Below are 24,699 nucleotides of genomic sequence, written 5' to 3' on the forward strand. Positions count from 1 at the left end.
TGCTGAAGGAGTCTTCGGCTCTGATGGTAGCAGGGAGGGTGTTCCATAGTTTAGAGGCTAGGACAGGGAAGCTAGTGCCTCCCGCTTTTTGAAGCTTAAACCTGGGGATTGTTAGGCAATGAGTCTGAGCAGTTCTTAGTGGTCGGCCAGTAGAGTGGCGCGAAAGCCGACTGCAGAGATAGATCGGGGCCTTGTAGGCTAGGCATTTGTGCGTGAGGGCAAGAGTTTTTAGGGAAATTCTCTGCTTCACAGGTAACCACTTTAGGCTAGTTCTGGCTTCTGAGATGTGGTGGTTGCGGGGGATGTTCAATGCCGCTCGAATGGCATTATTCTGGGTAGTTTGGAGTTTGGACAGGTTCTCTTGGCTAGTGCCTAAGTAAAGAGCACTGCAGTAATCAATTTTTGCCATGATCAGTGTTCTGGCTAGTGTGACACTGTTGGGGGTGGTGAGAAACGGTCGGCAGGCTGAAATAAGTTTGCACGTGTAGGCAGAGGCAGACCTGACTGCATTTGTTTGTCTCGTTAAGGATAGGGTGGAGTCCAAGTAGAAGCCTAATGTTTTAGTGTCTTTCGAGACTCATATGGTATTGCCGTCTATGGTGAATGACTGATAAGATGGCTCAAGTTTGCTCAGGCGTTGTGAGGTACCCAAGATAAGGAGCTCTGTCTTATCGTCGTTCAGGCATAGCTGGTGCTGGGCCATCCAAGCTTGGATGAGCATGAGCTTCATGAGCTTGAGCATGAGCTTCAGCCTATACACGCTAGTAAATAAAACAGTCTCATTAAATGAAACTATAGCATGTGATTTAACTACCTGATCGACCATTCCTCCCTTGTACGAGTCTAATCAAATAGGGAACACCGTACAAGACAATCAAAGTAGAATCCCATGACTTGGGACTAATCAAGCTGCATGGAAATCAAAAACAGAAACAGAATACCACATTTCCCCCCAGAACAAGCAGCGTGTGATATGACTGACATCAGTTGCACAGATGTTTGAGTCTCCTAGTGCCATCTGTGCAATGTTACAGGAATAAATATAAATAGTCCCCTCAGTCAAAATAATACATAGATATAGATTCATCACAAACCGATGTGCTCCCTAGCCAATGCAGTACCAGAATAGAGGTGGCATATTCCAGGAGCGCGGGTTCACAAATGCAACATAAATACTGTTCAGAATCAGCTCCGAGCTGCAGAAGTGTACCTTCCCCACCATGTTCCCCACCTTCCGCCCCCACTGTGAGTATCTGAGGACTTTCTATCCTCAAGCACTGACTAGCACAAGTTCACTTGAGAGGGGTCGGGGGAGCCCTCATCAGCGCAGGACATTGCAGGGTGTGTTATCCTGAGGCTTTGTTTGTCTAAAGAGGGGGAGCAGGATTTCTCAAACTCCTTCACTCTTTGCAGGCGGCAGCATTGTTCCGTGGTCACCACTGATTGGGGAGAAGCACCGGAGGCGTAGGGAGGCTCTTGTCACAGTTGTAGTGCCCTTAAGTCTGCGGGAGCTGTGCTCCATTGCCTCCGTGACTGGGAAGCATGTTCCCACACCCTCTGATCGCAGTCAGACCACAGTGTGACGCACAGCAATGGGGGAGGCAGTCTCTTATTGTCAGGGGCCACACTAATGCCTTTTATTAATATGCACGTATTTACAATGACTCTGTACCTGCATTGTTCGCACGACGGCCCACCAGAAAAAGCAGCTAAAATTCAATCCATATACGGAAATGAAGGCTTGATCTGACGTGTAGTCACGTCGCACTAGGTCCTCTCCTCTAATCCCTTCCAGCAATATCCTGTGTGTTCAAAGCAAAACAAAAACACGCGCACCATTTAAATGGAAGAGAAAAAAACTAATTCAACGGCAACAATCACTTTTAACCATTTTGACAATAAAACAAACTTTAAAACATGAATTAAACTAAAACAAATTAAAACCAAAGCATAAAATATATTAAAAAAAAAATCACATCCTTTTCTTCAAAAATGACCCTGGATTTTCAACAGGAGCCTCTTCCATGGTTTGTTGATCCGCCTCCAAATCAGAGAGAAATGCCTCTGCGTCTTTATGATCCATGAAGGAGTGCACTGTTCGATTAAGCACTACCCTCAATATCGCTGGGTAAATCATATAGTATTTTAGGTACTTCCGTCTTGCCTTATCCTTGGCAGAATTAAAAGCCTTCCTTCTTTCCGGGAAGTCACGGCTTAAATCCCCAAAAATCATGATCTTATGTGATCCCCATAGCAAATCACCTTTCTCTCTTGCCTTCCTCAGGATCAATTCTCTCACTGGGAATCTCAAAAATGTAATGATGAAGTGTCTGGCCTTTGTCCTGGTTTAGGGCCCAAGGATGTATGAGCCCTCTCAATCTCCAAGGGGGTCTTGGGATCAAGACCAAGCAGTTTAAATAAAGCTCTTTCCAAAAAGGTTGCAGGAGAGCCCTGCTCAATATTCTCTGGAAAGCCAGCTACCCTAATGTTATTTCTCCTAGAGAAGTTCTCCTGCTCAGAGCACTTAAGGGTCAGCTTTTCCACCTGAGCTTGTAAATCCTTTATCTGGATAGACATTCTCTGGGAATCATCACTTATCACAGTCACATGGCCTTCCATATTGTTAAATTTCCCTGACAGTTCATTGTACCTCTCTTCAGAAGCCACAAGAGAAGCTTTAATATCAGCAATGTCTGCAGTAATTTTAGTCATCATTTCCATCAGCTTATTCTCTCTCCTTTCAGAGCTGGTCTCATCCCCTTTCTGTCTCAGGGGCTACAACCAAAAGGCTAGCTAGCCCGGGTCCTGACAGTCCCAACATTTGCATAGCCCCTGATCCTTTACAGACCTAGCAACACACCTGGGTGATATCCCTATTCATAGCCATCTCAGCTTCTACCTGAGAACCAATTCTTAATACCCCTGCAAGGCTCGAAATTAAGATTGTATTAGCAGGAGCCAAAAGCAGCTCCGGGGTATCCAGCATTCACCAGTGACCAGGAGATACCACTGCAGAACCAGGAGCAAGTGCATAGCGTTCTGCAAATTCAACTTCCACATAAGATGCAAACATAACATTTTGTCCATTATTTATGACCTCTTACGCTTTATATGTTGTATAGATGTGTACTAACGTGTATTTATAAACTGTCCCAAATGAACAGTTTATTTATTGAGCATTTGTTAGGCGCCTATACAACAGAATTGTGTTTCGAAGCGGAATGCGTTATGTTCACATAGGAGTATTTATTCTGCATCAGTTGGCCTGGGGAGCCTAAAGCAGCTCCTGGTAACTGTGACTATCAAGCTAACCAGGCACTTGTAGGCTACAAGCAGGAGCCAAATACCTCCCAGCTCCCCTCAGTTTCAAACCCTGACTTGTGTAAATGATTAGCATTAAATGCCATCAATAACTTCCCTACCCAGTTATATCACTACATAAACAAGATATAAACTTTCAATGAAGCGCCAAATAATATTCACAAATAGAAAACAAAAAAAACTCTCACATATGTGTTTAGCATGTATGTGTATTTGTTCTCTTTTAGACATAATATATGGGCACTGGAAAATCATACCGACATACAATAAGTAATGGCTAATATTAACACTGAAGTGCTTGAACACAGACCAAACATCCTATTTGTCTCTCATTAATTTCTAGCAATCTAAAAGCCTAAAACCCATCAACAATGTGCATAGCCACCTCAAACATGGCAAGAATGTATGCACAAGCCAGTAGTCATGTGATATTATTTCAACCTCTGAATACCTGCTGACGTGCAAAGAGAAGCAAAGGTTTTGAAATGCACTACAGCTTCAGCTCAGTGCCTTCCCAAACATCATTGAAAAGCCAGGAGCTAGACCTGAAAAAATACAGCATGGCAACTTTTTATTTTTCCACTTTGAATTTATTGAAACGTTTTCAATGACAACAGAAATATCATAAAAAACCTAAACCGACACAACCAGAACAGCATACAAAACAACCGACCCCCCCAGCCCACCCAACCCTCCCCCATAACCCCCCCCAACCAAAGAGCTACAGAGGAATCAACAAACCAATAAAAGCAAGGTTTCAAAATTACTACAGTGCACAAGAGGAAGAGCCCCAGCATTATACCAAAAAAAGGCGTAACAAGAATACCATTCTATTGGCGAAGTCCCCAAGAGTTGCAGAAACCCATGATACCCCCCCGCATTATCCCCACCATTGCATTTATACACTCTGGGCAGAGCTCAAAAACAGCTAGAGCGTTAAGGCTGTACAGTCCTCATTCAATAATACAATTGTCCAATCCTGTAAAAAAAAAGACATATTATCATTGGCGATAGCAGCTAACTTCTCATATGTAAAAATAGTTAAGAGCTTATTATACCATTCTGCTTTCGTAGGGGCCTGAGAGCCCTCCCATTTCTGAGCCAAGGCCATTCTCCCGGCCCTCAACATCGCCCCCTCCACCCTGGAGAAAGGCAAGTCATTACTCTCCGGCAAGGGAGTACCCAAAAGGATCTCCCGAGGGTGGAGGGAGGGACCTGTTCCCAGGATACCCTTAATCCAACTAAGTACCTCTGTCCAGTAAACCTGTACGACCGGGCACTCCCACCACATATGGAACCATGTTCCTCTACTAGCACAGGCTCTAGGACACATAGGAGACACGTTGGGATACATCTTGGACAGTGTAACAGGAGACAGATGCCAGGAATGGAGAATTTTAAAGTTATGTTCCATTGCTTCTGTGTAGACCCCCCCCTTAAAAACAGACCCAAAAACAGAGCCCCATGTAGACTCCTCAATGGGTATCCCCATTCTCTCCTCCCACACCTGTCTAAATGATTGTCTGCCTTATGGATTAGCTGCAACCAGCACCCCATAGAGCGTAGCGAGAGACCTCCTCCTAGACTCTGCTTCCACAAACACTGATTCAAAGGGAGTCAGTGGACGGGAAAGGGACGTTCCCCAGTCAGCCTTAGCAAGCATGCCCTTAATCCGCAAATAATCAAAAATGGAAGGTTGATTTTCCGGCAGCATTCCCCCTAGTTGAACAAAATCAATAAACTTCCCCTGAACAAGCAATTGGGCGGCCCTCTCAAACCCCTGGTCCGACCACGACTGTGTCCCTCTAAAACCCTTGTTCCCTAAACTGAGTGGAAGACCCCAAAAGGAGGAAAGGGGGGAAGGCCAAGATGAGAGCATTTTGTTCTCCCTGCTTGGTTTCCACAAAGCCCAAAGAACCGATAGAATCGGGTGATTTCGTACAGCCGCTGGACGAGAGCGCGGAAGGGTCCATAGCAAGTCCCTAACCTTATAGGGGTGAACCTGTACGTCCTCTATATATGACCAGTATGTCCTAAGGTCCTCTAGCAAATGCTCTAAAATAATCGCAACTGAGCTGCCTTATAATACAATTTAAAGTCAGGGAAGCCGAAACCCTCCGAGCGCCTTAGGAAGGGTTAAGGTACCAAACTTGACTCTAGCCCTCTTACCATCCCACACAAAGCAGAGAATCCGAGATTGAAGAGACACAAAAAATGAATCCGGAATAAGACAAGGGAGAGAGGTAAAAAGATAGAGAAGCCTGGGGAGAACATTCATCTTGATCGAGACCATACGTCCAAACCATGATAGAGTGAGGGGAGTCCATCTCACCAGATCTTCAAAAAGCTTGGCCTGCAGGGGAAGAAAATTTAACTCATAAATCTTACTCAAATCCCTCGGTAGATTAGTGCCCAAATATCTAATACTGATATTCTCAACTCGCATACCATGTACTTCCGTCTTACCCCTAATATTTTGGTCCTTCTCACCCATGGGCATAACGCAAGACTTGGAGATATTAACCTTAAGTCCCGAGAATGTCCCAAAGCAGCAAATCAATTCCAACAGTCGGGGAAGGGAAGCGAAGACCTCAGTCAAGTACACCAGAATATCATCCGCAAAGAGGGATAATTTGAACTCAAAATCCCCACAGTGAACCCCCGACACTCCTTCGTCCGCCCTAACCGCCGTGGCAAAAGGCTCCATAGCCAGTGCATACAACAGGGGGGAGAGAGGACACCCCTGACGCGTTCCTCTGGATAGTGAAAATCTCGATGACATACAGCTATTTACTGACCCCGAGCAGTGGGACCGTTGTATAATGCCGACACCCAACCACAAAAGTTATCACCAAAACCCAGCCTCCGGAGCACTTTCGCCATATATAGCCACTCAACGCGGTCAAATGCTTTTTCGGAGTCCAGTGAGAGGAGGTAAGCCTCTGACTCTCGCTTGGACACCTCATAAATCAAGCCCAGAGTTTACCTGATGTTATCGGATCCCTGTCGCCCAGGGATAAAACCTACCTGGTCTCCATGAACCTAAGTGGGGAGAAAACCAGATAATCTGTTCGCCAGAAGTTTTGCAAGAATTTTAACATCGACGTTCAAGAGAGAGATAGGTCTGTAAGAAGGACAAAGCGAGGGATCTTTCCCTTCCTTAGGAATAACTACAATGAGGGCCGGCATCATAGATGGAGGAATACAACCTGAGTCCAACGCACCATTATAAACCCTAGCTTGAAACGGGGCTAAAGTGGACCTAAACGTCTTATAAAATCTGACAGTAAACCCATCATCCCCAGGGGCCGTACCATTCTTCAAAGAAGCAATGACATCCACCACCTCCTGTGGGGTGATGGACTACTCTAGGGAGGCGCCGCTTTCTCAGGAAAGGCCAGGAAGGGGGGGAGAGAGCCCAAAAATCGGTCCACATCGGAGCCATCACCCAAATACTTGGTGGCATAAAGCTCTTCATAATACATTTTAAACTGCTCTGCAATTTGGCCATCTTCCAGCCATTTTACCCCTTGCTGATCTACAATGTGGGAGACTCTCCTACTTTTGCGAAGTTCCCTCAACTTCCAGGCCAGAATCTTGTCCGCCTTCTCTCCCTTTTCCATGTAGCGCTGTTTCAAGAACGCCAATTTTTTCTCTGTTTGGCCAACAAGAAGTGCCGCCAGTTTCGCCCTAAGTTTTTGGAGGCGTTTGCGCTGAGCTGGACTTATCTGCGATTTTAACTTGCCTCCCCCGGCTGAATAGCAAGAATGTGTTCCCTCAATTTACGCTCCTCACCCGTCGCCCTCTGAATGTCTGCTTCCGATACAAGAGTATATTTCTCACCATTGAACTCAAAAGAGAGCGAAAAGGGATGCCACCACCTATATCGCACTTCTTTAACCTGCAACAACTTCGTCAAGGGGCCACACAATCTCCGATGTGCCATAGTGAAAGCTGAGAGATCCTGATATATGGAGATCTTGGCCCCTTCCAGTCAATCGGACCCCCCTTATGGGCTAGCTCCAGTATTTTGGATTTCTCAACAAAGTAATGAAACTTCACCAGAATCGAGCGAGGGTCGGCCCTGCGGCCTCCAGCTCTGTGCGCTCTCTCGATGGTAGGTACATCAGTATTTCCCCCCCCCAAATAAAGAGCTTATTATTTCCTTGACCTTTTGCTCAATGTCGGTTTGCCTTTCCCCCTCCTGTTCCGGCACCCCAAAAAATTTGAGATTAGAGCGTAGCTCTCGATTTTCTAAATCATCCGGTTTGAGCAAAATCTTTTCTTCTCTTCTCTCCAGATCAACAAGACGTAGATCAAATTGCGTCTCAAAGAGGTCGGCCGCAGATTGATTAGCTTCGAGAGCCTGAACGCGGTCCTCCACATCGTCCACTTTCTTGTCAAGGGAATCCAGTCTCTTGCTTATATCTACGCGAAAACCGCAGATCTCCACCAACAAAGCCACCATGTTACGACTCATGCCCGAAGTGTCCATTGCTCCCGGCTGGCTAGCCTCCTGCATGGTGGGAATGGTATCCTGGGGAATGGGACGCCTGAATCTCTGCAGCGCTTGCACCCCAAGCATCTAATTCCAGCGCAGCCTCCAATCCAACAAGCACTAGCCCCTCGGTCTCCCCACGGAGGCGACCCTGGGTTCAGGCACTCACCCCCTGCCCATCCGATCACAAGGCCCACCACGAGCCACCCACCTTCCAAGGCCTAGCACTCAATACCTCTCAGGGGCCCCCACAGCTCACAGAGGGCGGGTGAACACTCAACTACCTCCACCGGAGGCGCGATCCCAGGGGGCCATGGAGGGGCTCCGGGTCCCCCTCTAGCCAGCAGGGAATACGGAGATGCGTCAACAGTGCACTAACAGTCAAGAAGGACACCGGCCCGGCTAATCCCCGCAATCTCCCCAGGGGTGCTGGATTCCTAAGGGGGGGCACTGCAGAAGCAACGATCAACATATATCCAACCTGGAATAAAATAGTTGTCTCGTGGTGCCCTTCGGACCCAAATGGCAATCCCCCACAGATGTCAAAGCCGGTCCTCTTCACTCCGCCCGGGCCCTTTAGAGTTGTTGGGCGAGCGCCTCTGGGTAGAAGCAGCCCCTATTCACCACAATGCCTCCGCTGCATAGGGCTCCCGGTGCCTTGCAAAGGAGGGGGACAACAGCACCTACCGCCTACGGGGCCGCACGTCTCCAGCCAAAGCGTCCCCATCAGAGCGCGACCCCCGCCCCTGCCAGCGCCGGGCTCACAAACTCCTTTCCCAGGCCCGACGAGAACACACAGTCCGCAATCCGCAGTCAGGGGTCCCTCACTGTTGCACCGCCGCAGGGCAAGGCCCCCCCCCCAAAGGGCAGCCACGGAGCACGGTCCGCCACAGGCCCTCACCCAAGGGGCAGGGGGCGAGGGCTGCCACCGGGCTCACTCCACTCTGCACTCCGGCACCGCAAGCTGTTCACCCCAGCGGCCCCCGAACTCACACCACGCCAGCAGCTCGGGGATCCTCATCTCCAGAAAGTCCAACAATTTGAAGACCTTGGAAAAGATAGTAAGGACTACAACATCTAATTCTAATTCCAAACAAATATAGGAGAAAGAACATAATTAAATTGAAAAAGTGGCAAATTGCCAATCATTTAGAACCTGGATGCTGATGTCACTTTGCCCTGGAAATCTGCTATCAGAGGAGTTGCTGGGTTGGGGGAGGGGAGCGCTGAGGGGTCTATAGCCCTGGGTCTTTTGATTGTAATCCTGGATAGAAGCTCAGGGGCTACAACCAAAAGGCTAGCTAGCCTGGGTCCCGACAGTCCCAACATTTGCATAGCCCCGGATCCTTTACAGACCTAGCAATACTCCTGGCTGATATCCCTATTCATAGCCATCTCAGCTTCTGCCTGCTCGACCCCTCAATAGATGTAGATTCTGCTCACTAGGTGTCAAGTAAGCCTCTGTTGTGTGACAGGGTGAGTAGGTGATGGGGACCCCTCTGAACCTGGGGCAGGGCGCCTACCACAGGGGTTTCCCAAAGCCAGTCCTGCCCCAAAGGTGGGTGTGGGAGTTGTAAGGAACCCATGGTGGCAACAGTAAAGACAGACACAAATGATCACGATTCAAGAGTGTTTATTTAAACAATATGCAGGTTGGAAAACCGCCTAATCTAACCTAAATCTAAGATGGGAGCAAGCTTCGACCATCAAATGAAAAACAAAGCTGTCTTTGTGACGTCTGGTCAAAGTAAAAGGGCCTATGCTAAGAGAACCTATTGCAAGTCCTTCTTACAACTGATATAGAAAGCGTGTGGGATAAGGTTTACTATAAAGAAAGAAGTGTTCTCAAATAATATGTCAGGATGTGTTACCCAGGGGTCTCCCTTCCCCACATTTTGAGCACAGGAAAAAGGGGGTTCTTCTGAGCACAGCGCACGCTCGAGCTTTCCCAACACGAGCTGACAGTTCCGGTTTCAGCTATCAGGTTCTTCGACGGTTAAGTCTCGTTTTAGCAAAAAGTCTCTTTCCTTGGGGTCCTGGTGTACTCACAAAAACAAATAAAAGTTCTGTTATTATGGCACTGAGGATGATGATGGTTCACCCATGGTCCCCTTCTCCCATGTGCAGACCCCTCTCGATTCTTAGCCTCCCTCAATTGGGTTCACAATGGCTTAGTTAGGGTGATGGTGGTTCCCCCTGGATCCCCCTCTTCCGTGCACAGACCACTCTCGATTCTTAGCCTCCCTCAGTCGGGTTCAGGATGGCTTCGTTCACACGTTTTCTCCTTTTTATATTCACCAGTCTTTGGGTGGTGGTTTTTCACCCTAGGATCCTCCTCTTCCAGGCGTAGATCCCTCTTGACTGTTGGCCTCCCTCTGTCGGGTTCACTCTGGCCTTTAGCATCCCTCTGCCGGGTTCACTATGGCCTTTCACAACACCTTCACTTGTTTCACTTCATAGGTCTTAATGACTTTTTAAACAACACACTGATGGGTTTCCCGCTGTCTGGTTCACTATCGCCCCACAGAGTTTCCTCCGTTCTCAATAAGCGGGATTCACTTCCCTTAGCTTTCGCAATTAATTGTTGGTCAAAGACTTTCGCTTTTATGGGGGGATTTTATAGGACCCCTGTATGACCACTTTTAGCCTCCTATTTGTGGCTCACCGACGGAGGGAATCCAGGGAATTCGCCACTTCTCCCCAAGAGAGCCCCTCCCCCCAATGTGAGGCTAGCGAGGTGAGCCCGCCACGCATCACCCTTCTTAAGGGTTGAGGAAAGTGGAACCTCACCGGGAGGACTCCCGTTCCTGTTGGGAACTCCCTAAATCATTCCCTGTGGTGGCATATATTTATTGTATTGAGCATTTGTTAGGAGCCTTATACAACAGAATTGTGTTTCAAAGTGCCACAAGGCTAAACGGGAAGGGAACAGGGTGAAATAATAGCAATTGCAAAATACTAAAATACAGTTATGGCCCTACTAGACCTTGTGGCATTCGTTGTGCAAGTGCAGTGAGAACAATGCAAGAGATGGGAAGGAAGAGGGGGGAGCAGAGGAGTGGACACGTGCTGGTGGATGGTCTGGGAGGAAAATGCTAAGGGGAGCCAAGGAGGAGAAACTGCTAGTGCAGGCGACTCCCAAGGGTGGGATGCAGAGCCAGCATGCAGGGGCCATCAAGGGCAGTGCGGTTGGGGGGGTGCTGGTATCGATAGGGAAGAGGGGCCTGATATCCTGTGAGGCCCCCGGTCACAGCGGAAGTGAGGCGATTAACAGGGAAGGGAAAGAGGTAGAGAACAGCAGAGTTTTGAGCAATTTCCAGAACTTAAGGAGGTCCAGCTCAAGCCTGAGAGGGGCAGGGGGCTGTTCTAATGGGAGGCGCCAGACGAGGAGAGAGACCTGCCCCCAACTCTCTGCTTGAAGAAGCGTTTCACAGTCAAAGAGTTGGAGGTAGAGGAACATAGGGCTCTAGCAGGGGAGTATTTGGGGAGAGAAAGTTGGAGAAGGCCTTGTGGATGATGCAGAGGGTCTTGAGTTTTATCGTTGCAGCCGGGAGCCATTGGAGAGATTTTAGGTCTGGAGAGATACAGTCCCTGGGCTTGAGGCCAAGGATAAGGCTTGCAGACCTATTCTGGATTAGCTGGAGGGGGCGAAGGCAGGAAAGAGGGAGATTGAGAAAGAGACTGTTGCAGTAGTCCAGCCTGGAGAGAACCAGAGCTCTGGAGACATTGAGCTTCTGGGGGAAGGTGAGGAACGGAAGAATGCCTCTGAGGAAGTGTTGCTGAAAGTGGAACTTCTTAGTAAAATCAATGATGTGAGGGGTGAAGGAGGAAGCAGACAGTGTCCGGTCAGTGATGCTGAGGATGTCACAGAGTTGTTTTATGAGGATAGAATGGTTGACCGTGTCAAAGGTAGAGGAGAGATCAAGGCGAATGAGAACAGGAGAGTTGGAGTCGAGATTTGCGATCATGTTTTTACGAGTGTTCAGGAGAGCAGTTTCTGTGCCTCTGGATGTCTGGAATCCAGATTGATGGTCATGAAGGGAACCAACAAGATCAGTGTAGAGGGTCAGTTGGGGAGGACCAGCTTCTCCAAGAGTTTACCCAGGAAGGGGGTAGTGGGAGTAGAATAGTTAGCAGGACAGGAGGGGTCAGCAGATGGCTTTTTTAAGAGAGGGTGCACAAGGGAGTGCTTGTGGAATAGAGGAAAAGAGCAAGTGGCGAAGGAGTGGTTTCAGCAATCAGCAAGAGCAAGGGCGAGAGAGGAGATGTTGTCCTTACTGGTTCTGGAAGAGCAGGGGAGCACCTTTTTCAAGGAGACCTTCATAGAGCGGACAACTTTAGAGACCTCATCCAGTGCTAGGGGCAAATGGAGGCAGGGGAGTTGGCGCGGGAGTGGAGTAGAGATGGGGGTGAAGGAGAGTGAGGACAAAATGTCCTGAGTTTCAAATGTGAAATGGGAGGCCAAAGCGGTGCAGAGGGCCTGCAGGGTTCAAAATTGCCAAGAGCTGGTAGGTATTTAGCTCTTGGTTATAGACCAGGGGGAGCCTGGTTAGCTTGAAACCAGCAGCTACCAGGAACTACTTTTGACTCCACAGGCAAGGTGTGCTATACAAAATAACTATGTGATATTATCTGGGAGGGTTAGGGAATATGTATAAAAAAGAATAAAGGACTCACCCAAGGGACATTTGAAGCATATTCCATAATATATAATAGAAAAAAGGTAGTTTGCATCCTGCGCCCAAGATCGATTTGCTGCACACTAGCTCCTGGTTCCCAAGAGGTAGCTCCTGCCTATCGGGTGATGCCTGATACCCAGGAGCTACTTTTTGCTTCTGGTCAACAAATCCTAATTTCGAACCCTGGCCTAGGAAGGAAGGAGAGAGGTGGAGATTGTGGCTGGATTGGCAAGTTCCTTGCACATTTTTAAAAGTTTGGCTGTGTGGTTAGTAGCTCCAGAGATGCAGGCTTGGATGTGGAGTGGAAAGAGAAGCGATATTACCTTTAGAGCAGACGGCAGGCCATTTTGTCAGAGGGTAATCCTTGCGTTTCAGAGATGCTAGATCGGAGTTGTACCAGCTGTTGTTCTTGGGAGGCAGGTTTTAGGCATATCCTCATGACAGGGGCAAGGAGAGATGGAAAGGTGCAGGTTAGCAAGGACAGAGTCAGAGGGAAAGTCCGAAGTGGGGATGGGGGGGTGTGAAGGTGGAGGGGAAAGCAGTGACTGACACGCGCTTCATAGGTCTGATGATGAGGAAGGAGGCTGGCAGTTCTGGGGGTGGCTCGGATAGGGGGCCAAAGGGCTCAGAGTGGGAGGAAAAGAGAGAGTGGTCAGACCAGGAGAGGGGGGTGTGACCGGATTAGAGCTAGGGATATCCCCGGAAATGAGGGTGTCCAGGGTGTGACCGGAAAAGTGGGTCGGGCTGGAAGGGAGAATGGAGAGAGGGAGTCACAGAGGACACGGAACCGAGAGGTGGTTTATTCAAAGGAATCGAGGTGGATGTTGAAGTCCCCAAGGAGGAGGAGTTTGGAAGAAGAGGTAGAGATGGAGGAGGCAAGGTCGGCCCATTCTGAGAGGAAGAGAGGGCTAGAGCCAGGGGGCCTGCAGATAGTGGCGAGGGTGAGAGAGTAGGCGAGACCCAAAACCTACAGACAAGGCATTCAAAAGAGGAGTAGGATTAAATAGGTTTAATGGAGGCAGGGACCCACCCAGGGGAGGTCAGGGCCACTCCACCTACAGGTCTGTTTGGTCTGGGTTTGGAGAGAATTTTGTGGCCTTCAAGAAGGAGAATGTCAAGAGCAGTGACAGAGCTGGCATTGAACCACGTCTCAGTAAGAGCTAGGACATCTAGGTCAAAGTCTTCGAGAAGGAGACAGATATCAAGGGAGTGTTTGACAGCAGAGTGAGCATTCAGAGTAGCTATGTGAAGCTGGTTACCACCTTTGAAGGTTTTCCAAGAGTGGGTACAGTGGCGTGGTACTCCTGTCGGTCGGTGGTGGTGGAGCAGTGAGAAGAGAGGAAGAAGGAGTAGCAGGAGAAGGGAGGACGTTTATTTATTTATTTTTTTATTTATTTGTGTTTAATTGTATTTACAATTTTTACAAAATCTGTCCAAATCTTCAGGCATATTTCCTTTTTTCCTTTGTAGTCGTTGTGCGGTTTTCTATTTGTTTTTTCTCAAGAGTTGATTTCCTCCAACCTCAGACTTTCCAGTAATTTCGCTGTGGCTACCGTCAGAGTTCTTGAATCGCCACACATTAGCTTATTCCACAAAGTTTCTTCATTTGCGGTCAAGTGCAAGAGTCTCTGTGAATTGAGGTATGTTTTTCGAAGGTTTTCCTTTCCTGAACAGTGAAGGAGTAGATGACATAATGTTTCAGTTTCCAAATTCTTACAGTAACGACAATTTTTGTTGATCGACTGCTTTCTACGGAAGAGGATTTAATTGGTTTTCAGTATGTTTAACCATGCTCTTAGAAAGGTTGTTCTCAGACGTTTATCTGGAAACTTTTTTAAATAATTTCTTACTTCATCTATTTTTTGGGTGTTCGTTGTGTGATGTGTGGAGACTGTGAGGTCTTCCGCTTTGTCTAAGGTCTCGATCCAATCTTGTATTTTAAGTTTTTTCTTTATTTTTCCTGGGATCCGTTCTATGTCCCATTCTGAGCATCCAATTTTATCAGCTTGTTCCAGTAGTCTGATGTACCAAGTTGTTATCATTGGATTTTTTTCATTCTTCATCTCTTGGAGAATGATGTCCAAAATATTCGGTTGAGGTTGCCTTATGATTTTACCTAAAAATAATAGGCTATTTCTCGTGACCACAGATTCCAGTGATTGCAGACTCAATTCGCGTCGAATGATTGCTATGGGCGTGGAGTCCAGCAGTCGTAGCACTCTGCGCCAAAATGTGCCTTCCAATTTAGCCCACAACGTCTTCGGCAAATATGGCATAGCCTCCGCTCCATAGGTCAGAGTTGGAGTGACCTTTGCTCTATAGAAGTTTATTAGCGGTAGGATTGAACATTTCCCAAATTTCCTATCCAAAGACAATGCCTGAACTGCTAATGTTTTAGTCTTGGAAAAAAGATGCTCTTGCATCGTCTTGTTGATTTTACTGGACAAGAGTTTCACCCCTAGGTATGTGCAGCTTTTGACTATATCCAGTTTTTCAGAGTTTGCGAACCACTGCGATCTTTTGCTTGGTCTCAATGGTTTTTCCAAGATCATGATTTTCGTTTTTAAGGTGTTAAGCTCCAAATAATTTTTCTTTAGATAGGTTGTGAGGCTGTCTATTTGTCTCTGAAGTCTGATTGCTGTTTGGTCTAGCAATAGAATATCATCTGCGTACAGCAGTCTTGTCACTTTTGATTCACCTATTTGTGGAGGAAATGAGCGAGTGTCGTTTTCCGGGTCTGCTATATCTACCAAGTATGCCTTGTACAGCGCCGGCGCCAGGGGGCAGCCTTGTTTTACCCCCTCTGGCCGTTTTTATGGTTTTGGACATCAAGCCTGCTTCGTTAAGCCGGATTCTGATAGACGTTTCGCTATACAGGGCTTTCACTGGTTCAAGAATGGATAGTGGGCATTTTTGTTTCTCCAATTTTCTCCACAATTTCTCTATTCACGCGATCAAAAGCTTGGACCAGATCAATCGAGGCGATGAATATTGATGGATGCCCCTCAAAGACTTTTTATTTTAGAATACTGATCATCATGATGTTAACCGACGTCCCCAAGTTCTTTTCGAACCCTGATTGAAATGGGTCCGTTGTTTTTGCCTCTTTCTGCCATGTCTGAAATTCGTCCAACAGCAAAGATCCGAAAGGTTTGCCAAGCACATCAAGTAGTGCGATCGGCCTATAGTTTCTCAGATCGTCCATCGGGCCCTTCTTATAGATTGGGATGATGTTTGCTGTTTTCCACGTGTCAGGAATAGTTCTCGAAATCCTGGATCGTCTAAAGATTTCTGTTATTAGCGGAGCCCAGGTTTCTGCGTCCTGTTTCAGGTGGACGTTGGAGATTCCATCTGGGCCTGGGGCGCGAGAGTTGTTTAGTTTCTTGATCTTTTCCAAAATGTTCTCCTCTGAGCACACTATCCATTTGGAAGAGTCTTGATTGATCACTATTGCTTCCAATGGAGTTGGATCTTTGTATAGATTGGTAAAGTGTTCGTTCCATTTTCCTTCTGAGACACTGTTTATGGTTCTCGTATCCGTGAGTGGAAGTTTGTGCTTTATTATTGTCCAGAAATCTCGTGAATTCTTTTTACACACTGCTCTCAGCATAGTCTCTGCATCCGCTTGATACAGTTTCCATCGTATTGATTGTAGCCATGATTTGTACAGTTTTTTTTTTTTTATTGCCAAGTCAAGATTTATTTGTGTTGGATTTGTTTGTGCAAGCCGTGTAGCCATTCTTAGGTCTGATTTCTTTGTCTTCAGTTGTTCATTGTGATTATGCAGGTGAGTTTTGTCCTGTGTTCTTTTATGTCGTGGATGTAGATAAGGAATGAGAAGAGGACGGAAGTCCAATTTTTCTTTGGAAGTGTTCAAGTTTGTTTGTCTATTGTATGATGATGTGATGGAAATTAAGGCTTCTGTTGTGATTTTCAGTCGGTTTCCTTGTTGGTTTATTTCTAAGTTTTGCGGCATCATCACCGGCGTCCTTTTTTTGCTGGCCACGTTGCAGTTAGTAAGTTGTGGTCACTAACAATGGTTTTCACTACCTTAAAACTCTTGGTTATTAGGTATAGGTCTTTTGAAGCGAAGATGTAGTCAATTGTACTTTCTCTGCCGCCACTTTCCCATGTTGGAGTTCTGGATTTGGCGGATTCTAAAGGATTTAAGTTCTACAAGTCACAGGATTTCATCAGCTTTGCCAATGCTAAACCTCCTGCTATTGATTGTGAGCTGCCAATATTTTGAGGTGTCGTTTCCATCTCAAAAGCAGGACAGGTAGCGTTCAAGTCGCCGCATATCAAGATGTGATCCACGTCGTACACTCCTGTGACGTCTGTCAGGATTTTTTCCACGTTGTTTAGGAATATGTTAGTTTTAATTACTGTTGGATTCCAGTAGATGTTTAGTAGTAGGATAAGATCCTGACTGGACTTTTTCTGTACTGAGTCTTCTTTGTTCCATTCTAGCAATATTGCCTGAATTGCCAAAGATGATATAAGGTTACGAACTATGCAAAGGGCTCCACCAGTCCGTACTGCTGTTAAAAGGCCTGAAGTGGGGTGACCTCTCACCTTTTTGAGCAGGAGAAAGTAATACCTCAAAGCCGTCCAGGCTCGGCGGAAGTAGCAACCAAGTCTCTTGCAGACTTATTAGATCAAATAGGCCAAGGTTCACCTCTCCTGGTTGTGTCAGGTGAGTATGGCCTCTTGTGTTCCATGATCCAAAGATGTTTTGCTCTGGCTTTTGGGTCCCGTGTTGCTCCTTTAAAGTCTCCCTTTCTAAATTGTCAGAGGGACGATTTAGTTGCTATTTCCTGGCATATCGTGTCAGAGCCGAAGGGATCCATGCCCATTTTTGGGATCCTTTTCAGCTTTTTTAGCCTGGTTCTCAATCGAAGGGTTTCCACACTCGGTACGACTTTCCTTTTCTCTGGTGGACTGCGTAGGAAATGGAACTTTTGGATTTCTAAGAGACATTCTTTGTGATTCCTTATCATTTTGTATCCAGCTGTCTTGAGTGGAAAGATTTTCTCTTGCCTTTACTCTTTCTTTGTCGCTTTTCGTGTTTGACCAGCTTGAGCCAATCGTTTCTCGTGGTTTTCGTCGTTCGTCTTCTTCTTTTCGCGCATCTTTCTCTGATATTAGATTGAATTTTCTCTTCACTCTAGTTGATTTTTTGGTTTCAGGTGTTATCTGTGAACTTTTCCTTTCTTCTTTTTCATTTATCTCATAATTACCTTTTTGTCTTGTTGTGTATGAATTGTCTCTTCTGTGCCCTCCTCTGGTGTTGTTCCTCTCAAGGTGTACCCTCTTTTTGACAGTTCTCCTGCCGCTGACAACAAATGTTTTTTCACAGTTTGAGATGTAATATGCAGAAAGACACTGTCCGTCCGAGCTTTATGTGCGAACTCCACTATGTTTAAGTCCACACTTCTAATTTGGTCTCCTTTGTGGACTTTTTGTAGAAGCCTCATAGTTGCTCTTCTGTTAAGTAGAATCTTTTCTCCCTTTTTGTCACTTTTTTCTAGTTTCAAAGTGCGTGATGAATTGCTCTTGTGAGTGAAGATTGCAGATGTCCGAGTGGGGTTTAGCTGTGTGAAAGAGTCCGAAGGTCTTCGGTTTGATCTAGTTCTTTTTTCTGAGTATTTATCACTTGATCTGTTTTTTTTCCAACCTTTGGTTGTTTTTTCTGTGGTCTGATGTGTCTAACTTTTTTCTGTATGATGTTGTTTCTGATTTGTTTTGCCTTGCTCTTTGGCGGTACTGATGGTTTTGTCTGTGACGGATTTCGCTGTTCGGTGTATTTTCAAGCCTTTCGACCTCAGGTGTTTCCTTTGCACTTTGTGGATGGCGATCTTTGTTGCCTTCGTATTTGGATTCAGTTTTGTTTATCCTTATGTTGGCCAGTCGGAACAACGTTTTCCTTTCTGGAGTTATCCGACTTCTTCTGTAGCTTAGATCGTCTACTTTGCCTTTCTTTTTTTCCGAAATATTTGTTTGGTTCTGATAATGTGTATCCCTTAGGTCTGTCTTTGGGGAGTTACTCTCCGCAAAAGACACCTTTCTTTTCTTTCCACTCGGTCGAGGTATTTCCGACTCCGAGTTTTCGATCGAATATGTGCTTAAGTCAGATAGGTGGAGCGAGCTGTCCTTCGCACCTTTATGTACCGCTTTTATTGTGTTTATCTCTTGGGAGTCTCCCTCTGAAGCTTTTGTTTTTTGGTCGATCCCAGTTATCCATTTAGTCATGAACAGGTTTGCGTTTCTTTCTGTATGCTGTTTGTTCTGTACGGTTAATTCTCTTAAGCTTGGTTGTTTTTTCAGTATTGAACTATTTTTTGTGATCTTTTTTCTCTGGAGTTGGTGATTATTCTCGTTATTGTTCCATATCGACTGCTTTTCTTCGGTTTCGCCTTTTGAGTTCTTTTTAGTTTCACTTAAATTTACTTTTGAAGTTTTTGTTGTACCAGGTTGTCGCGAGTGTCCTACGTGTTCTGCTTTATCTTTAATGGATGTCGGTTTAATTTTTGCTGGGGTCGCTAGTTGATCATCTACATATCTGTTTTCCTTGTTCTCAGTCCGCTCGGTCTGGGAACTACTGGACACTGCTTTTTTTTTTAAACTGAAACGCCTCAGCTATATCCGTCATGGTGCCTTGCTCTGTTGTGGATGCCTTCCATGCCTCTAAGGCTGTTATGTACCCTTCCAAATGGGTTAGGTTCGAATTGCAGTCTGCTAGTAATGAGGTGTGGTCCTTTAATGTTTCGTTAATCGTTTCTTATAATTTCCCAAATGGTGCCAGTGCGATGGTCACGGCTGACATGACAGGTAGTATATCCACATTTTTAATAGGTGAGATTTTTCTTTTGAGTTTCGCTTTCCGCTTTTGCTTTGTTTGGCGTAGAAAAAAGTAGCCGTAAGGCATCCACCGAGACATCAGACTTCTTTTGTTGTGGCGAAGGTTTCCACCCCGGGTATTCTCTCTGTGTTTTAACATGTTTTTATAATTCAATATTGCCTCTGCCAGTTTTATTTCTTCTTGGTTCCACTGATGACTTGTTCGAGACTTCGTTAAGCTGTCTTCTCTTTTTTTTCTCCTTCATAATTTTGCTTTCGTTAAATGAAGAATCAGTGTTTTTTTCGTCCGACATGTCTGGTTGTGTGGGCGGTGATTTTTGATTTACATTGTCTTCTGCCTTTGTTGTTTCTTTATTATTTTTTCCGTCAATCAGGTCAGACTTTGGTTTACTTTCTTGCTTTTTTCCATTATCCTCTACTAGTGTTACTGTTTTCTGTGTTGGTTTGTCCTTCTCTGCGTCATAGCCTTGTGGTCTATGCTCTGTAGTTCCGCTGTCTATATCAGTTTTAATTGTTTCTGGCTTTTGGTGCGGGGAAGGTTGGCTAAAGTTCCAGCGTATATGTGGTAGCGAACCGCCACTTTCAGTTGACTTTTCTGGCTTCGGTGTGTTGGCTAAGTTTCTTTGGGGAGATGGTGGGATTCCTTCCAGAATTTCTAGATCAGAAAGTTCAAAGCGGTTTACTGTGGAAGTCTTCCCTAATTTTTCAAAGAATCCTCCAATCGGGTTGTTAGACGGAAGTATCGGTTTGCCTGTTTTTTTCATCTGTAATTTTGATGGTAATCTGTTGTTGGGGGTCGATGAGCCAGTTGGGTTATGTTTTTTGACTCCTTGTCTTTTTGTTTGTTGGTCAGTTAGAAGTTCATTTGGTTTATGTCCGAGAATGATTTGTTCTTCTTCGTCGTTTGTTTGATCATCAAATAGGTGGTTTACTTCTGTTTGATGGAACTCCTCATCTTGATTTTCTGCTTGTGAGTAAGTGTGTATTTTTACCCAGTTGTGTTCTCTCAGAATGTTTATTTCCTCTAGTTCTCCCACTTCTAGTTCATCCAGGTATGATAAAGTTGTATTCTGACAGATAGTGTCTCTAATCTATGTTAGGTTCCAGTCCGGGCTCGGTAGATCAGCTCGAACTGTCACTGGATGGAGGTCACTTTCAGGTTTTTGTGAAAGTCCATTTGATTCTTGCCTCTTGTTTTTCTTTGAAGGAGTTTTGTCTAAGGACTCTTTTAAACCGTTTTTAGTAATTTGATTTTGTTCGTTTTCATTGACTGTGTTAAACGTTTTATCAAACGTTTCTGTTGTACCACCAGGGGGCGGGTCATCTCCTCGCACTGTGTCGAGCACTCGCACTCCTCTCCCCTGGAGCTCCGAGCTCAGCCCCGGATGTATTCGCGCGGGGTCCGACCTCGTCCCACCAGCCGCCTCCTCCTCCTTCTTCTTCTCCTTCTTCTCCTTCTTCTCCTTCTTCTTCTTCTCCTTCTCCTCCTCCTCCTCCTCCTCCTCCTCCTCCTCCTCCTCCTCCTCCTCCTCCTCACGGGGATCCTCCGCTCGGACGCCACCGGCGCTCCTAACTGAGTCCGGCCCCGCGGGAGCGGAAGACGGCAGACTCAGCCCCGACTTCTCCAGGGACCCTTCTCCCCCCACCACCAACCCCGCGCCAAGGTGACCAAGGCGAGGCATACCCATCAAAGGGCGCGTGCTCCCCAGGGATCCGCGGCGGCTCAACGCCGGCGGATTCAAGCTCCAAGCTTGCGGCTTCCCTCCAAGGTAAGCCGTGCTGGTGGGGTGATCTAAGGGGGGGAATTGGAGGCGAGGAATTGAAATTTCCCAAGTTCGAAGTCTCAGTTGGTATAGTTACTGATTTTGTAGAGCTTGAGTCGTCGCCAGCGTTTTTGTTGTTTGAACGCCGCTTCTTAGCACGCGGCCCGTTTCCTCGTGATCATTTGACTGAGGCTTTCCTGCCCCCGGGGCGCCTTCCATAATACCGGGTTCACCGGCAGTTGAGATGTTTTGAGATGTTGAAATAGTTATGATATGGTAGGGGCTCACAGTTGTTTAAACGGGGTTCTGTAAACAGCTTGTTTTCGCAAGCTTTTGGCTTGATGTACATTGTCGTGAGCAGTTGCGCAGTGCGCCGGCAGCCGGACTGCCAGACTGCACCTCCTCGCAGCTCTCCACGGCCGCTGCGCGGCCAAAATGAGTTTTTAAACCCTGTGTCTCTGTAGAAAGTGAAAAAAGACTTCTGAAGCAGGTAGAAAAAAGTTCAGGGTTGACTGCCAGACTGAACCTCCTCGCAGCTCTCCGCGGCCGCTACGCAGCCAAAATGGGTTTTTAAACCATGTGTCTCTAATGCTGCCTGAATCAGGACGCGGGCGTTTTGTAAAAGGTAGTCTTTAGTTCCCGTCCGAGAAACTGATGGACGTTTATGAAAGAGGGCAGGCCGTGGTCGAGAGTAGGTTGAGAACTTATTGCCATGATAGTGCCATTGTGATAGACATTAATCATACACCTCGAGGATGAGAAGTATGCCAGGAGTACTTCCCACCCAGGAGCACCATAAATGGGGGATGAGGAGAAAGGGACACGAGTGGAAACCAGATGGGGGGGTCCTTAGGTCAGGAGAGAGACCTCATCCGGTGCTTTGGGAGGTCTGTAATATTCTTACTGGAAGTGGCATGGATGTAGGTGTCAGCAATAGGTAGGGCTGGGTTAGAGCCCAAGAGAGCTTTTTTCAGCTTTTTTATTCCAGACTTCAGGAGAGAGGAAGGATAGGTGATAGAATAGCAGTTGGAAAAGATGGGGTAGATAGAGTGCCATGGGAGTGGCGGAGGAGATAGAGACTAACAGTGGAGCTGCATTGTGCACAGGAACTTACCAAGTGGCCTAACAGCCAATGCACAGATTAAAGCACACCTAAATTTGAATTCCCAATGGAGCACTAAAATACAGTACACAGAAGAGGTGCACAGATATAGGGGCAACTCCTGAAACAATTTTTTGAGCAGGCAATAAGAAGCAGTAGAAAACATTCAGTGAGAGGTTAAGTCCAGCAGATACGTATAACAGTGGTAAAGAAATTGCATTTTGCAGTTAAGTGTGAGGGGAAGAAAGGCAAGAATCAAACAGGCATCCAAGGCAGAGGGTCCAGGGGAACGGGTAAAGCCCATGGCAAGGCGATCTGGGGTCCTTGACTGCAGGGGACAGTGCCAAAAAGTACATCATGGAGCGTTGCCTGGGGACAAGTCGCTGGTACAGCGGCATGTAGAGGGGCTCCCACCGGCTCCGGACAGGTCCAGAAAGGGGCCTTTGTGTGGGCCTTCGAGATGGTTGGCTCCTACGCCTGCCAGCTCCCCGACTTTTGGAGGATGTGCTGGCCAATCACTGGCGTTGCACTGAGGGCAGGAAAGGCACTCCGGTGTCTGTTTGGCCGGCAGACATGTTGGAGTAGGAAAAAAGGCCCAGATTCGAGCAGCTCACCTGGGGTTCGACAATGAAAGTGCACAAAATCATCCCAAATCGGCAGTGGAATGCTGCCGTAATACAATTCAGAAAGAGCCAAGATTTTAGAATGACTACAGTGCTCACCGCTCCGATCACAGTATCAAGTTCACACAACACTACCCAAGTCCTTCTGGGCTTACCTTGCGCCGATGAGATGGTGGAGGTGCTCCTGCAGCCTCAGATTGCACGCTGATGTCTCCCCTGGCTGGCTGGATAAGGGATCATTCCCTTCAGAGAACTGTATATAACTCAGAGACTTGACTAAGGATCATACACATTGGTACAGAAAAGAAAGAGAAGCTGTCTCTTTTAAGAGAAATCTCCATTCAACCGGGAAGAAGAAACTAGAAGAGAGGGCACAGCGAGCTCTAGAAAAGCAAAGAGGCGTGGGCACGCTGGGGAAGCCTCCAAATAGAGTAACACCTGGGAGAGGCTGAGTCAAAGAGAGCCGCCGAGCACGCAACTTTTGAAAGTGCCCTGGATGTGAGTGCAAGACGCTAGAGGATCTCAATTCCTCAGCTTTGTGGTGGGAAGTACGCCCATACAACAATGCAAAACCACTCGTTTGAGGAATCAGCCAGTTACACGCAGTGATACGTGACCGCTGAGAGGGAGCGAGACACTGGCAGAAATAAGAAGCCGGAGACCAGGAACAAACAGAGAAGACCCGAGCAGGCATCAGCCCCGGAGACGTTCCCCTGCAAATACTAAGCCAATACTAAGCAAATACTTAGGAAACAGGGAGAACATGAAAACCAAGAGGCCACCAGGGGATCGTTACAAATCAGGAATAACTTGCCACAGTGAAAGTGACGAGTACTGAAATATAAAGTTAATGAAGTGGAACTATAATATTCTAAGAAAGAACATATTCTTTAAGCTAATGACTAATGAAACTGAGGCACAAGTACTCTGGGAAGAAAGGAAACCATCAAGTACTTTAAAGGCTAAAGAGCAAAGTGAAACAGAGGGAGAAAATACTCCAATAAGAGACAGAAGCCCTCATTACAAGTGTGGCAGTCGGGAAACAAGGGTGCCGGTAAGCTCACTGGCACCCTTGGTTCCGGACTGCCACACTACGAGTCTGCCTGCCGGGACCGCTGAACCCGACAGGTTTGACCCTGCCGGGCGCATCAGCCCCGGTAGGCAGTCTTCACGGAAGCACTGGCACCGTTAGCATCGGTGCCAGTGCTTCCGTCTCCACACTCCTATAGAGTCCAGTGGGACTCTTTGGGAATGGGGACTTATGAAATCCGGTGCCTGACTTCCCGCGCCCCCTGAACTAATAATGTACCAGTGGCACCTGGTATTCAGGTGCCGGATTCGGGGATACAGATTGGCGGCAACCTGCTGGTTACTGCCAACCTCGTAATGAGACACAGAGAATTCTATGAAGTAAACAGAAGCCTTTAAGACCAAAGTGACACAAACCAAATCACCACAGGAGAGGAAAACAGTCAAAAAAGCATATATCCCATAAAGTTTCTGTTAAAGAAATCCAAAAGGCAGATCAGCCTAGAACAAATGGGTTCCTCACACACTCCCCATTCTAGACTCCCCATTCAAGAAGATAGAGATCAGAAGTACCTTATGGAATTTGAAGGAAATTACGGGACACTACCTGTGTGGGACTTTCACAGTTTGCAAATTCACGAAGAAAATGAAATAATTTCCAGTTTATCAAAGGGAATGGACTTTATGAAATGTTTCCAATTGTAAGATAACTGAATTGATATATGTAATCCAATGCCCATGTGTGCTTAAATATGTTGGACAAATGAGCCACCCCGTCAACAAAAGAATCGGGAACACTGTTCAAGAATAAGTTGTCCACTCA

General features: G+C 46.6%; 1 protein-coding gene across 6 annotated transcripts in view; it reads right to left on the reverse strand.

Annotated features, from left to right (window-relative positions):
• SYCE2 (synaptonemal complex central element protein 2) overlaps positions 1–24,699 on the reverse strand; it is a 286,046-nt gene that overhangs the window by 247,043 nt on the left and 14,304 nt on the right. For 5 of the 6 annotated variants that reach the window (XM_069604170.1, XM_069604171.1, XM_069604175.1 and 2 more), the window contains exon 2: positions 1,673–1,802. The exons of the other annotated variant lie outside the window; for it this stretch is intronic. In XM_069604170.1, the coding sequence (XP_069460271.1) occupies positions 1,673–1,678 (6 nt within the window). In that variant the 5' untranslated portion in view covers positions 1,679–1,802. The remainder of the gene's footprint in view (positions 1–1,672; positions 1,803–24,699) is intronic. 6 annotated transcript variants of the gene reach the window in all.

This window comes from Ambystoma mexicanum, chromosome 3q, assembly GCF_040938575.1.
Source record: "Ambystoma mexicanum isolate Mex_15411 chromosome 3q, UKY_AmexF1_1, whole genome shotgun sequence".
Taxonomy (NCBI): domain Eukaryota; kingdom Metazoa; phylum Chordata; class Amphibia; order Caudata; family Ambystomatidae; genus Ambystoma; species Ambystoma mexicanum.